This window comes from Anopheles merus, chromosome 2L (genome assembly GCF_017562075.2).
Source record: "Anopheles merus strain MAF chromosome 2L, AmerM5.1, whole genome shotgun sequence".
NCBI classification, from domain to species: Eukaryota; Metazoa; Arthropoda; class Insecta; order Diptera; family Culicidae; genus Anopheles; species Anopheles merus.
Window position 1 is genome coordinate 22,290,695 of NC_054083.1, and position 15,353 is coordinate 22,306,047.

The 15,353-nt window shown below is 46.9% G+C and overlaps 1 protein-coding gene and 1 long non-coding RNA gene across 3 annotated transcripts in view; one reads left to right on the plus strand and one right to left on the minus strand.

Annotated features, from left to right (window-relative positions):
* Nucleotides 1–15,353, minus strand: part of LOC121594627 (protein grainyhead-like) — a 186,751-nt gene that overhangs the window by 47,880 nt on the left and 123,518 nt on the right. For both annotated transcript variants that reach the window (XM_041918111.1, XM_041918113.1), the window contains exons 6-8: nt 2,797–2,901; nt 947–1,059; nt 84–614 (exon numbers count right to left, since the gene is read on the minus strand). In XM_041918111.1, the coding sequence (XP_041774045.1) occupies nt 84–614; nt 947–1,059; nt 2,797–2,901 (749 nt within the window). The remainder of the gene's footprint in view (nt 1–83; nt 615–946; nt 1,060–2,796; nt 2,902–15,353) is intronic.
* On the plus strand, nt 1,020–2,802 carry LOC121594628. Its single transcript, XR_006004998.1, has 3 exons — nt 1,020–1,112; nt 1,221–1,550; nt 2,521–2,802. It is a non-coding gene; the product is annotated as an uncharacterized LOC121594628 (long non-coding RNA).

Consider the following 15,353-nt stretch of genomic DNA (forward strand, 5'->3'; position numbering starts at 1 on the left):
TAGCTTGCTCGCGGGTTCCACAGCAGGGACTACGTTTCACCGTTATATACTAGAAAAGGAAAGGACGAAAGGATGGTACTTACATTTTTGGTATCTGAACTTTGTCAGCGTCATTCTGGCGGCCAAAGTCGTGCCAGGGTCGGGAGCGGGGTGCCGCTGCAGCACCGGCCACAGCGACGGCGGCCGCAGTCGACGAACCGCCGAGCGACGTGGTCGGGCTCGGCTGGCTCCCGTTGATGGCCAGATTGCGCTGCAGACTGGCGACGCAGGCCGGTATGTGGCCGGCCGCGTTCGGATCGACCATACCAATCGGTGCCTGGCACGGTTCCGCATAGTCAAACTGTTGCTGGACGTTGTTCTGGTCGCGCGGCGTGATCGCATCGGCACCGATGCCCGAATCGGGACTGGGCAGATCCACCGTCAGACCGGCGGATGTGATGGTCTTGGTGTAGATCGAGCCCGTCTTCGTGAACCGACCCTCGTACGTGGTGGCCGGCTGTGGACCTTCCGAGTCTGCCGCCGTACCGTAGATGGTCCGGGCCGGCGCGTACCCCTGGTTGTCGAAGTACTCGCGGTAGGTGTAGGGCTCTGTGATGAACGTTGTACCACCCGGGCTATAGGAGGGTAGGGGAGAAGAAAGAGGACCGAAAAAATGGTCATTAGTATTACAGACGGAATTTTGGTTGAGTTTTTCAATTGAAAGAAACGTGCTTGGGATTCATTTTGGAGGTAAACAGTGCGCGTCCAAAACAAATGCGAATTGTTGATGAAATGGAGGGAACGAAATGAGTATTGAACTGAGTGCCATAAACGTAGAGATCAAGATCGATGTCATTCTTTGTTTACCTTTTATTGATAAACAATTAATCGCGTTTTTTTTAGCAAATCGTTTCCATTTTTCCAGTAAAAATGACTAAAATTAGTATAAAAAAGTGGAAAAACTTACCCAAGTCTGTTTGGCGGATACATGTCATACTGTGCGTAGGAGCTGGGGCTGGGTGAGTTGGTGTTCACATTGGAGCTGGCCGTGGCTGCTGTACTGTTCTGATGGGAAGGACCCTACGAAAGAGAAACGAAAATCCAAATTAAAATCATATCTCAAAATCGCTACGGTAAGTTGGCTTTTCGTGGCAATAACATCATTCGTTCGTTTGTCACACATTCCATTGTTTTATACGCTCGACCCAACTAATGATAACCTTATCGTGTGTGGTTTTTAGCTCGCAACGCCCAAACCGTTCAACACCTTTCTAATAACGCCCGGTGTCGCTCGCCAGTACATTTGCACGGATTGTGAAAAGTGAAAATCACTAAATCTCCCCGCAGGCCAATCCGGCTCAAAAGCGGGCGTTTGCAGTTTGATAAACCTGTCATCCTACCCGCCCTTGCGAATGGCTCGTAAATTGGACAAAAAAAAAACACACACACACTCACGGAACAACAACCGTTGCGTGACACCCGGGCGGGATCAAGCCAGCCGCCTGAAAAGATTCCACCTGTTGCGCTGTTGGCGGACCGATTGTTCGTTGGCCCGCCGGTGGGAATGATGTGTAGGTTATATACGCAAGCGCGACGAGCGTTTAATTTTTACTTTTTATACGCGCTGTTGCAGCATACTAGAGAGGGTTTCCTGCAGCTCGGTTACGCTGCCCAGACGGGGCCAACACACTGCTTCTCCTCCCACCAAGCCATCCAACCGGCCTGCTCGGCTGCTGCTAGAGACAGGCTGGATTGCTGTCAACTCATCAAACAAAAAAAAAAAAAAAAAAGAAGGCGAACAAAATATAAACGTCAAATGTCCAAGCCGATTCGGTTCGATCGATTGACGGATTTCTAGGTTTTTTTTTGTTGAGTGTGTGTCGCCCTCCCCTCTCATCGAATCGGGTGTCTTGTTGAGACCTGTCTGCTCCTCCTTTATCGATCGGACAGTTGTTGATCATGCCCATAACGTTGTTTGAAACTCGCGGCCTGATGGCGGGACAAGGGGATTTGTTTTTATGTAAATATGCTAATTTTCAGCTTCGAGAGCTTGATGGATGAATCGAATGGGGATGCGAAGCCGTTGGGCGGTGTGCACACATTTCGTGCCTTTTTTTTGGGTGGGGGGGTTGCCTGTTATTAGCTGTTGGGAGTTTTAGTTAGGAAAGCATAGGAAAGAGCGACTGTGTATCCCACGAAGGAGCTACGGAGCAACTAATATAGGTGATATGAGTGATAGTATTTAATTCGTTTCGATCGAACGACTTTGACCACGTTCGTGGAAAGGGCAGTGCGGAAGGCTAGGATTACGAGAGTCGGGTGGGCAAAGGCAAATGCGATTAAGTCCTCACTCATATTCCAAACAACCAGGTGGTGGTTGGAAAGCGGGCAGCAAACGCTTCGGTTGAGATAGATAAAATCCCCCAATCACTCCTTGCTATTAGTCGACCTGGGGTGAGGTGGTGGTAGTGGTGGGGTTGGGGTGCGTTTTGTATCATATCTCTTTGCTTGAAATATTGTTTCTCGCTCTATTTATTCCAGCTCACTTGACGATTCCGAAATCCTTCATCACGTTCGTCATCTCCGGCACAAACGCGGCGCGATTTGAAACAAATGGGACACACATTTTGAAACCCTCCCCGCCTTCCCCCCACACAAAAACAGAACAGGCCCAGCACAATGAGCTCGGAGGACATTCGACAGCTCGAGGCAACCTGTCACGGCGACGATCGAATCGGATCGTCCAGACCCTGATCGCGCCTCAAAGGCACCTTTCGTTGGCTGAACTTGCTGCGCACTGGATCGAGAAAGGCTTACCTGCAGGTAGATCTGCGTGCTGCCGGGGGCAGCATACATGGTTTCCGTTGAAGGACTTCCAGGGCTGGGTGGAGGTTCTTTAATGTGCAGTGACGGCGACGATACCTAGAGTATATGCGTGTGCGTGTGTTTGTATGCAGCGAATTTGGGAGGTTTAAGATTGTGTGCAGCGGTGTCCAACCACAACACGATGCAAGAAAGAAAGAAGGCAAAACAACGAAACAGTCAAAATAATGGATAGGGAAAGTAGAGTAGGGGATGTGGGTGGGCATGAGAGGCTGGACCGCAAAAGGGTTTAGTAAAATTGGAAAACTATTTCCCCCGCCGCCGCCGCTGCCACAGGCCGACGAGCGAAATAGTTTGGTGAAATAGTTCGACCTCTATTAATCGCCCAGCTCTTCTCGCCCTGCACGTGGCAGGCACGGAGACGGCACCGCTATGGTGCGTTTGGTTCGGTTAATTGAATTTTAATTGAACGAGAAACGTCGCCCAAAGGCATCGCGCGCGTTCGCTGGGCGACGGGCCGGACGAAAGAACCGAGCGATCGATAAGCGACGAACCCTCCACCGGTTGGGTGTGTTTGGGGGGATTTTGTTAAAAGCTTCATTCAAGAAAACATAAATCTTGCGACCGATAGGAGCGGGTGATGCCATCCATAACCGGAGCCGTGGGAGGGTGAGCGAAGGGAGCAAGAAGATGGAAGCAAAAAGGGAACGTGTGTACCCCCTGTAATAGACGCGACAGGGCCGGGTCGGCGGGCACACCTGATTTAATGCGTTCGTGCGTGGCGCCAACAAGGATGCGAGGAACCGTCGTCGCAGCACTATGTCGCACTGTTTGTGCCGTTTCCTGCAATTTGTTAGCGTCACACCAGCCCCGACCGGCCAGGGACTGTACAGGGTGTGTGCAGTAGGTGGATTATTGAATGAAGCTTTCACACGAGTGATCCGCGTTTTTCGCGCGAGGTGTGTGTAACCGGGCGAGATAGAATCGGGGAAAGAAGGATTGAGCAAAAAAGGGATCGATTTCTGCACAAATCGTGAAATGATGGAAACTACAAACTACTACAAACGATGGTAGTTGTTACGCGGAAATTTATGTACTGCTGCTCGGATGCGCGAGCGAGCCCGGGTGAGAATGGATTAATTAAAACGGCTCATGATCGGTGAAACGGCTACACGAGGACGATAATGAAGAGGGAATGCATGTTGATGAAGATGTGCACGGTCGATCGTTGAACGTTTTCATGTTTAGTTTAATTTCGATTGCATCTTACACACGATAAAGCGAACAGTCGTACATGCATGTTGCGAAATTAATGTAATTGCGGTGGGAAATGTTTCCATCGGCTCGTTACTGGGACACGGTTTCCTCTTTACCCTGTGATTTAACGCGTCGTAGCGTAGCGTTATTTAACAACATAAGTCAAAATAAAAGCAAAACCCACCTGCCCGTAACGAAATAGTTAGTAGACAGATTGCTCCTCCCTGTGCAAAGAACCAGGGCGCACACACGCACCGTGTTGCGTGCGTACCGTTCATGCCCGTCGGTTATCACCGATCGCCACCGGGCTTGCGATTATGAAACGCTTAACGATGGCTTTTGAGATTGATCGCGAAAAAAAATGGAATAAAAATTAAAATGATTGATCAGCATCCGTCGCTACCGAAACCGGTGCCCCTAGCCCGTGCCCATGTGGTACCCGTACGCCCGGCGGGTTCGTGTGTCGTAATGGCAAATCGGGGGGTGATTATATCAAGCGCTGAGACAAGTGAGACGGGCAACAAAAGAAGGCCTCTAATAACAGAAAACGCTCCGAAGGCACCCAACAGTGGGGCGTTTGGGGAAGGTTTTATTGTGCGATTAAACGTTTGCTTCCTCGTCCTGGTCCTAGACGCGCATGATATTCAATTTTCGTTGAAATAATTCAACTCAGTCTTAGTAACACACTCAACACACTGGCTTCGAATTAACGTGCTGACTACTGAAGGTCAGTATTTGTTTTTTTGTTCCGTATCGTGCCGCTCTTTCTATTGCTCCAGTTCTGACTCGTTGTGGAGTTAATTGAGTTTCTAAATAAATGCAGACAGACAAGCACGTGGAAGGGCTTTATGTGGTTCATCATTTATTTTTGAAACACTCAGACGAACGGCCACCGCCGTCGAGATGGGGGTGAACCGATAACTGCTCTTGCCCCCGTTTTTGGATGATCATTGATTAAAACGCATGTACCTTGTTCAGTGGGATCTTCTCGCGGTGGTGGGAAGCGAACGAAACCACCGAGCCATCTTTCTCTACACTCTGTGTGGCTTTGGCATCCTTTTCCCCCTCCGAAAGCTTGTCGCTTCATTTTTCTAAACACTTAAACTCCCGGCATTCCCCTCCCACCCCTACAATCGAAAAAGTTAAATGTTTCTGTTTGATTGATTTTTGTCTTTGGGGTGGGTTTCTTGTTACACGGTTTTGTCTTATCAGCGCGACCCCGTCTGGCCAAGACGGGACCAAAGAGAAGGAAACAAATCAAACGCAAACGCAACGCAGAATAGATTGAGTGGAGAAAAAGGGTACAGAAACAAACGAGAAGCAAAATATGTTGTACGAAACCAGACGGTCAAACAACAAGAAAAAAACTAACAATCGTCTGATTCTAATCAAAACGACAACTGTCAAAATTCAATTTCCGTTGAGCTTAATGATGGTATTTGTTTGTTTTTTTGCTTCTCGCTCCGTGTTTGGTAGAGGATTTAACATGCACGGATGATTGATTTGTTTTCGTACAGCGAGCACCGGGACGATGTTAAAACAATCAATTCAAATACCTTTGATTTTGGGTTATTTTATTTTCGGGTTTCAAACATTAGTTAAATATGCTCAATCGTTTTTTATTTTTATTTTTGAAAAAATTGTTTCAATTGCAAAACTAATTTTAAACAGCCACGTGGTTGTGATGAAAATTTGCAAGACTCAAATAGCAAAAAAAAAAAAGGTAATTCCCGCTACACAAAACCGCTGACAAGATCAGCTACCGTTACGCGCACTCTCAGCTTGTGGGCTGTCGGTCCGGCGGGTTGCCGATTCTTAGCGTCTTAATATCGATTCTTGGCCCTCCAGCATGTAGGAAACTGGTTTTTTGGGCTGGCGCGATGTGTTTGCTCTGGCTGTTTAGACACCGACCGAACAATGCAGAGCAAACAAACAAATGATCCAATAATGAAGTAAGCAACAAAAAAAAAAACGTACACAAATAAGCTTGAACGGAAGAAACGCAAAACCAACGTTCACCAACGCACCGAAAAAGGATGTCGATCGAGCGAGAGAAAAAAAACTGTCCAATCATTCCGAAACGCGAGGCTAAAGGGCGCTTGTCCGCGGTGAAGGACAGGGTACCGAAATAACCACCGAAGTAGTGCTTCGGTGCCGAGTAACCTTCCGAAACGACTAACTATATACATCGAAGGTAATGACGACGTCGAGATACAAGCAACAGCAGCAGCAGCAGCAGTAACAAATGGAAAACAAAACAAAAAATAATCAAAAATGGATCACATTAGCGCAAACGCGATTGATACGCGCTGTCAGAGAGTGAGTCGTTTGTCGTTAATTTATGAGAGAGGTTCAGTTTCAGCTCAGCTCAGAGGGTAGTGATTGGGGAGTGTTGGTGCCCACTGCTCGCAATGAAGCTATGATGAGGTGAATAATAATACCCACTCGTCCCGATGCTCAACTGACTAATCCATTTGCTGAGCTCATTAGAAAAAAAAAAGAAATGGACAGAATTTGTTCGTAAATTAGCTTCATTTCGGCATACGAGAAATTGGAAAGAAGCGTTAAAATGGAAGAAAATCTCCCAAAAAGAGCGAACATCACTCCATTGGGGAAAAAACAAAAATGAAGAGATAAAACGAAACAAAACAAATAATGATGCGAAACGAAACAATTAACTGCGAACAGATCGTTGCCGTGGCGAAAGAAAGTGTAAGAATTTGGCTAAAGATGTAATGACGATGATGATGATGATGATGGCGAAAATCACTACCACTCCCCCTTGACTTGGTCCGGGGGGGGGGGGGGGGGGGGGGGGGTGTTTTGATGATTTATATAATTTAAGCAAACTCTGTGTACAACGTTTATTCCGGTAGCGAAGTGAAACAAGTTTTTGGCAGAGGAAACGACAGATCGATTGATTCCGATTCCGGCGCCCGCGCGTATGGTGCGGTATCGAGTGACAATTTTTTGTGCGTCTGCTTTGTGGCTTTACCGTGCTACCATACGCAGGCGCTGTGCACACTGCACACATTCACTTTGATCGGTTTTGTGGACCCAGTCCCTTCCCGAGCTTATTGCATGTCGGAGAGGAATTTGTTTGTGTTGATTTTTTTGCTGCTCCTCTTGCATTGATTATTGAAATTTTATTGCCCTCGCGAATCAGATTGCAACAGAAGGATTAAAAGACAATAAAACACGTGATCATCTAGATAAGTGCATTTTTTTTTGGTTTTGGTTTGGTTTACTACCGAAACCTGTACGTGCCAGAGAGTGGAAAGCAAATTGAAATGCAACACGCCTTTTTGCCTTTTGGCCGTGGTCAATTTAAAAGGATTAGGTCTCGGGAGGTACAGGGCGCAGATCAAATAACAAATGAAACCAAATTTATTTCGCGCGGGAGTAGTGAAAGTACCCCTTGTTGCCCGGCACCACCAGCATCGATCCTGTAAGACGGATCGTTTTTTTTTTGTTGGTAAGCAACTTTCCAATCGCATCGTCGAAGGATTTTATCCTCGCTCATGTCCTTTTTTTATTATTACTCACAGAAAGAGGGTGAGAAAAATGCGCCAGAGTGGCCAGTGTGTGAAACATGAACGAACAGTTGTTTTTTAAATATAATTTATCCCCCTCCATCACCACTCTGAAATGTGAAATATATTTTAACCATCCTCATACGCGCAACTATTCCGTTCCAGCCAATCACAGAAATGGTTGGCGTGCACGCAGTAAGCAGTTAAAGTTAAGTGCATTTTCACATTTAATATTTTTTAATTGCAAACCCCCATTTTACGACACACACACACACACCACGCATTGCGCACAATCGAAGGAGAGGCGACGCGCAAGACGTCTGTATTTTTTTTTGCGACTTTTAACGTTGGTGGAATGTTTTTATTTACTTTTGAGAGGGGGGAGGACCATTGAATGCAACGAAAGGATGCACGCGTTTGATTCGATTTATTTTACGCCCCGATTTTAATTTCCAGCCCGGTGGTGAAGTTCAAAATTAATTATGAACTCGACAAAAAACGATTACCCACTCTCACGGGACGTGTGTGCTTAAATGGTGTGCGACGCAATGCGCAAAGATCGATTTTATGAGTTTTTTTATTTATTTCAGCAAATTAAAAGCAAAGCAAAAAAGAAAATGACGGAAATGGAGACGATCGTCATCGAAATTGGAGCGATTAGGGTCCCGTTTTGTCATGGCGCATGGCAGCATATCACAGCGTTCGCCCCACCGTCTTTTTATTGGTTTATCCGCGCGCAAAATGGAGTAAAATCGTTCGCCGTTTTTTTTTGGTACCGATGGCTTTTCCCGATCATCCAGTGTCCTCGTTGGTGGGAAGATTGTGATGGTATTTCAAAATATTTCTGTGAGCAATGAAGCGTAACTCGATATGGAGTGACTCTTACCACGCTCTCGCTTGTGAAGCGAAGCGGAGATCTAATAATTTTTGAAAAAGAATTAATTAACCAACTATATCTTCCCCGATTTGCCGTCAGGATCACCTGCTGCTGCTGCTTAGCATCACCAACACCGAAAGGGATGGTTGTGTTTTTATTTTCTACCGCCACAGCTTCTTTGCGCCCGTACGCGCTCGAAAAACAGTCACCAAACACAGCCAACGCACACCAACACATTGCTCTATCTACATCGAAATTATTACCTTCGATTCTTAATTATACTCAATAAATTTGGATTTTATTTATCGCCCGTTCCGCCGCGATTGGCTGGTCCGGGAGCGAAGCGTACCCCGAAACGAAAGACTTCACAAAGCGACGAACCTTTCGACTGAGGCGGGAGACGCAAGCGAAACGAAAGACAGTCACAAACGATCGAAATTGGAATGAAATGTTCGCCCGTTACCGCGGCCGGCTAATGTCGAGGATCATCATGATGCTGATGATGATGATGATGATGATGATGATGATAGTATTGGCCTATTCAGCTAATACCGATCGCGGGGGGGAATAGTAATATAATGATCGGCACCGAATCCCCTTCGAAATCTAGCGTCTTCGCAGGCACACACACACTCGCGGCACCCGGCGCGAGGATTGGTAGCTCATTTAATTTTTAATCAGATTTCACAGACGCAAAGGCTGAGATTTCTGTCGGCTTCGGATTACTCTAGCCGATCGCAATCGAATTGCCGATGCGCTCGGGCCGAGCGGGGTTAGCGGGCTACGCGCATTATGAATATTTATGCGCCAGATTAGGTTATGCGGTGTGGCTGGCCCTTCCCCATGTCCCCCCTCCAGCGTCCAGCGTGTACAAATCTGCATAATTTTCTAGCACCCTCTCTCCCTCGCCCCGGTTAGGTGTCCTCGATCGGGCAAGCACAGGGCAAGGCCGTACACGTACACGATTTATCTTCCCAATTTTCATCACCACCATCAGCGTGGCTGATTGGAAACGATCAACGGCGTGCTTCCCAGCCATGAGCGGAAGCTGCTGCACCACGTGGGGACAATATGCACGTTGATTCGGTGTGATAGCGGCGGCTAATCAACCCCGTGTGTGTGGGTGACATTATTTTCTCCACACACTTTCATCAGCGCGTTTTTGTTTGATTTCGAGTGTGTCTCTTTTGCTGTCCTCTTGCCCTATGCCACCAAGCCACCATCCCAAAACGCCACAAAATCGTGTGATTGTTTTCTCACCCGCAGCGCTGTACAAACATTACCTCATTTTTTCTTCGCTAATTAATGATAAATCTACTAATAGGTGGAAACATTCGTTGGGTTGCGGTGAGCCCCTATCTGCCCTATTCTCATAAATTAACACCCAGCTAGGAACCCGCAAGGGGTACACCAGTATGCGCTTGGTAGTGTGGGGTTTAGCTGAATCGAAGAATCACTTTAGCGCATCGTCGTTTCTTACATTCCAATATCTATTTCCCACCGAATAGGAAGAAGTGGCAAATAAAATACAAACACACAAGCATACAGCGAGGTTCGAAAAAACACAACAAAAAGACAACATTAAACACATTTTTAGTGATAGGAAACGAACGCAGGAAAAAAAAAACACTATCACGACCTCCCGCTATTGGGTCAACCTTCTTCTGCTCGGAAGAGGGGCTGAGCCTGGGGGGTTGATGCGATACCCGCCCGCCACCCAACAGCAGATGAGTAGTTAATTTATGCCGTCCGATAATAGCTCGATAAGTTGTCATTTGTTATGCACGACTGCGCGCTTGTTGTTAAGTACTCCAGCAAACACACACACAAACACACACAGGTAGTCATTTTAACCACACGATTGTGCTATTTTTAGCTATTGTTTCAGTCACTCAAACACTGGGGCTTCGTATGGCAACCTAAATTGACACGAAATTGCCGGTGCAAGAACCTCCAGGAAGGCTTCTTTTTCGTTCTTATCAGCAGCACCAGCGCACGGTATGGTGTACCGGCCTACTGCTTCCCCGTTTCCTTCACCTTTTCCTGCGTGCGATATTTGTTGCTGGTAACCGAAAACGACCTGTCTGATAAGGGACAGTGTGGCGCGTTTACATTTACTTCGAGGTGATCGGAGGCGTCCCATCACCAGCAAGGAAATGAAACGACTCTCATTAGGAACGGCTAATGACTGTGGGTGTGTGTGTGTGTGTAAAGCGCCGGCAAACGACACGGAAACTCAAATCGTTTTCCCTAATTGAGGCTTTGTTTGCTGTGCCCCTTAATTGTGCCCTCAACCGGGGCGAAAGAATGGGCCGATAGTGGGTTTTTGGGGTGTTATTAAGTAGCACAACCGATTTGTCCGACCGACAGCCGAGTTTATTAAATTCAAATCACTTTCTACGCGTTTCAAACGGCTCAAAACATTGTATCAAAATGTGTTGCAATATCTTCCGCTTTTTTTTTCAACACACCAGAGCACACAGTTTCGCAACGGCAGTGTTTAACGCACCAGCACGCACGAACGGAACACGCAACGTGCGACATAACTTAAACGCAGCGCGCATCAAATTGTTTCACGTGAACGTGTACTTGAAAGCACGCAAAAATGAACTCCTTCCGTCCGAAAATGCCGGCACATCTTGCAAACATTATGTTTGGAACAATTACATACAATGCGAGGAGACGGAAAGGACGCTCGGGAGATCCGTTCCACAGCCGCAAGTAATTCGCTGTCCAGCGTGGCAAGACAAAAAGGCCCTCAACAGGACGAAACACTGCCAGCAGGCACGGCAAGCACGTTCGCACACAAAAAAAAAAAAAAACAACCGCACGTAACACGGTAAACTCACGCACCAACCACGCACGCATACGCACTGTTAAATGTGGATAATTTATCGATCGGGCGGCACTACGGCCCAGCAAGAAGCAGGAGGTTCGTCGCTTGATGTCGATTTTTTTTGCGGTTTTTTGTTTTAGCTCCTTTCGGTGATCACAAATTTTGCCTTAAACTGTCATATTTAAAATAAATTACTGTCCACTCACAGGCACTGTGGGGCAAAATTGCAGTCGTTTCTTTTTATTTCCCGCTTCTTCGCCTTCCACTTCCACCGCACGCACAACAATGGAATTGCGGAGAAGGTGCAAAGTGTCCTTTTACTTTTGCCACTGCTCGGGGGGGTAGTATGATTCGTGATCGATCCCACTCTTTTTTCCCACTTTCCGTTTTCCATTTGCTGATCGATCGATGAAGTGGTGAGTTTGGGTCGGAAAATTTGCGTCCAGAAGGGTGTGTATGTGTGTGTGCTTGTGGTGAAGGTATGGCATGAGTGGTATGGAAATTATGCACCATTTTTTTTACACTAGTACCGCAGGGAGGATGAAAATTGAGAACAGAGACAGTGCTTCAATTAATATAATTGTTGCACTTTTTTTAAAGACATAACTCTAGACAGTAAGCATCAGTTTGGTTTCCATCATTTCACGAACTTTGTGTGCAGCAATATGCCCTCAGGATCCAGTAGAGTGTGAAGGAAGGACACGGAAAAGTGATTAAAACTCACCAAGAATAATTAAACTAAAGACACCCTTTTTTATATGATTATTTTGTATAATTCCAATGAGGAAAAAATGAATAAATCTGTTGACGGCAAACACTTTTCTTCACAGGTGGCTCAAACAATTGCGCCCTTCCTATGCCGGTGCGCACACAACACAACACAACTGCAATCACGATCGTATACCGATCACTATTTATTTCCGTGTTTGCTCACTAAAAATCACTTCCAGCAGCAAATTTCCGCCTCTACGTCCTGCATTAACCTCGAAACACAGAAACGTGCTGTTGTAGCGGGATGGTACGGTAGGGTGGTGGTGGTAGTAGGTTTCTTTCATAGAGCCGGACACAAGGACAACGGCCGGTAGTAGCACGACGCGTACGGTACACGGCAAAATTCTCACGCACGCACCGCACCGACGAACCGAGATCAGAAAACTCGAACCAAAACACGCTCACGCTCGCTCATACGCACACGCACCACGATCTCGATACATCAACGTCTTTTGATAGACTAAATCAAGCAGCCCGGACCCGGGCGTAATCAGAGTGGCTGCTGCTGCTGCTGCCTGTGCGCGCCGATGAAGTTCCCGTCCTCGGACGGTCGGTCGGTCTCGCCGGCAGTGTCGGTCTCAGGCGCAAGGGAGAAAGGTGGCAAAGGGAACGCACCACTGCACTGCACAGAGGGAAAGGAATACATACACTGTCCCAGGGAAGCACACACAGGGTGCGTGCATGCTCCGAAGGAAGCGGTTGCGTGTGTAAGAACGGGAAGCAAACATAGACGACACGAGCAAAGGAAACAGCGGGACAGAGACAGAGCAATTGAAATGATGGTACAAAAGAAACTAAAAAGAAGGAGCGAGAAAGAGAGAGAGAGAACAAAAAAGAGAGATGGAAATGGGACGAAGAAGAGTGGTGCGCAGAGAGATAAGACGAAGACGAAAGGAAAGAAAACCGGCAAGAAGTGCGTGAAGGAATGAGTAAGAGGCTTCCCTCTTCTCTCCCCCTCTCCACACATTCCCTTGTGCGGAGGGTTTATGTTTAGGGGATGGTGGATGAGCGGGCACTCAATGTACACAAGCGGGACGGCGTATGCGGCACACGGATGCGCAAGTACAAGCGCGAGTGCAAGCGGCTTTGCGCTGCTCGATGGAGTGTCTTCCCGGAGTTTCCAAACACTCGTCAGGACGACTCACAGTGAGTGATTTTCGTTCTGTGGAGCTTCCAAAAGAACATCAAAAAAGGATATTGGTGTACGGGACGGGTTCTCAAAGTGTCCTAATACCCTGATGTATTTTGAACGAAGACTTCAAAACATCCAAAAAATCTAAAATTATCTTGAAAATTCAATTTCAAAACGCTCATATATACCAACAAGCAAAACGTGTTGCAGAGATTCACATTTGGGTAAATTTAACATCACTTCAGTTTTCTTTTGCGACCAAGTGTCCTTGGGATTTTAGTCCAACATTAGAACGACCCGAAACGTGCACAGTCCCTTCTGACATATATGTTTCCTCTTCCCTTGTGCGTTTTTGTCGGTTTTCAAAACCATCTAAACCATCGTAAAACGTCACAAAGCACACCATAGTATGTCCAAGGCGCAACGACTTCGCGGAACAAACTGTTGCCGCAGCTTCCTTGCGCGGCGTTTCCAGAGGATCCACCACGGTGGCGCGATACGCCGGCAATGGTCATAAAACTGCGCTATAACAGCCCTTACCATATCGTTCTGGCGGCGGGGTCTGGTGTCGTTTAATGTAGGGTTTTTAGAACCACCAAAAGTTCTTCCCTCCAGCCTTGCCACGAACCGCTCAGACAAGCGGCGGGGGAAATGTTCCAGTCGAGACCTTTAGTTTTTGTAACCTTTTTTGCGTTTTATGTTTCCGCTTTTCAACAGCACAACGCGAGGTTTGTTCTGCCGCGCAGAATAATTGCAGATCGTTTTCGAACAAAAAAAAAACTCATAAACAGTCGGTGAAATCTTCTTCTGGTGCTACTGGTGCGTGGTACGGCATGGTATGATATAGTTGTTGGAAGGGCAGGAAACATTTTAATGACCCATCGCGGTTGCACTGGCCCCGGTTCCACGGCGCTTGAAAGCCAGAACGGAAACGGGCAGGTCAGCAGCCATGGCAAGCGAAAGAAATGGGGTTAGGTGGTTTATGTCGCCGCACGGGTAACACTTTCGGCGATTCATTTTTAGTTTCTCGGAAGCGATATTGTTGTTGTTCCGGGCTGTTATTCTTGTCTAGCAGTTGCAGAAGAGCCTTGGTCGCGACATTAAATGCGACACGAGACGTCGTCGTTCTAAAAGCCAAAAATTGTCTTTTGTTCCAGTGTGACAGCGTCTGCTTCATGTTCCTGTCCTCTTGAATGCACTTGATATGGAGTAAATAAACGGTTGGCCTGCATTGTCCCTTTCCAAAAAAGGCAATAATAATCACAATGCGCTACGCATTCGGGACAAACTAATCCACCCCGATCGATTACACCTTTCATCGTCCTCTAATCGTTCAATTGACAAATGCAATTGCCTACTGTGATGACAATTGGGTTGGTCCCCTCGTTCTAACAAGAAAAAGCGGTGCATTCGATTGCACTTTTGCCACGAGTTCCATTCGTCCCGCTGAGCTGCATGAGTGCCGCCCTGCAGTTTTTCGCTTGCGCAAAAACGGGAAAGCCCCTTGGAAGTGGCAAGCGAAAGGGCCAAAAGGGCTTTGCTGCTTTGGAGGGCAGGATCCCGTTGCTTTCTTGTTGACGTTGAAGAAAGCATGGCATAAAAAATCGGATCAATATGGAAATATTATTCGCACAACCCTTTGCTGCAAAACGCGCAAACCCGAACCCCGATACACACACGTGTTACGTTGCAGGGTGCTTTCACCTGTGTGTGCTTATACTTTCGTTTTGGAAAGGATATCGTATACACACACACACACACACGAATCGGTCGGCGAGAGGCAAAGGAAAAGGAATTTGATATTCGGTTCGATTGAACAGAAGAAGAAAAAACACAAGGGGAATTCGATTGGGTTTTTGTGGGCTTCTAAAGTCAACAAACAGGAGTGGTGACACAGGAGCACTTATAATTTGTAAACAAATTGGGACGAGGGAAAGAGATGCACCATATGGTGAGTTTCGCTATTGTGGGTAAAATTGGGCGTATGTAAAGGTATTATAGAAAGGAAGCGAATGTTTCGGCAAGCGCGTAAAGGATCGTAATAAATACTGTAACAAAATAAACACCAACCCCCAAACGTAAGTGAATTGGGGGAGTAAAAGGCATCTTAACATGAAAAGCAAACCCTCACCCCCATGAACACGC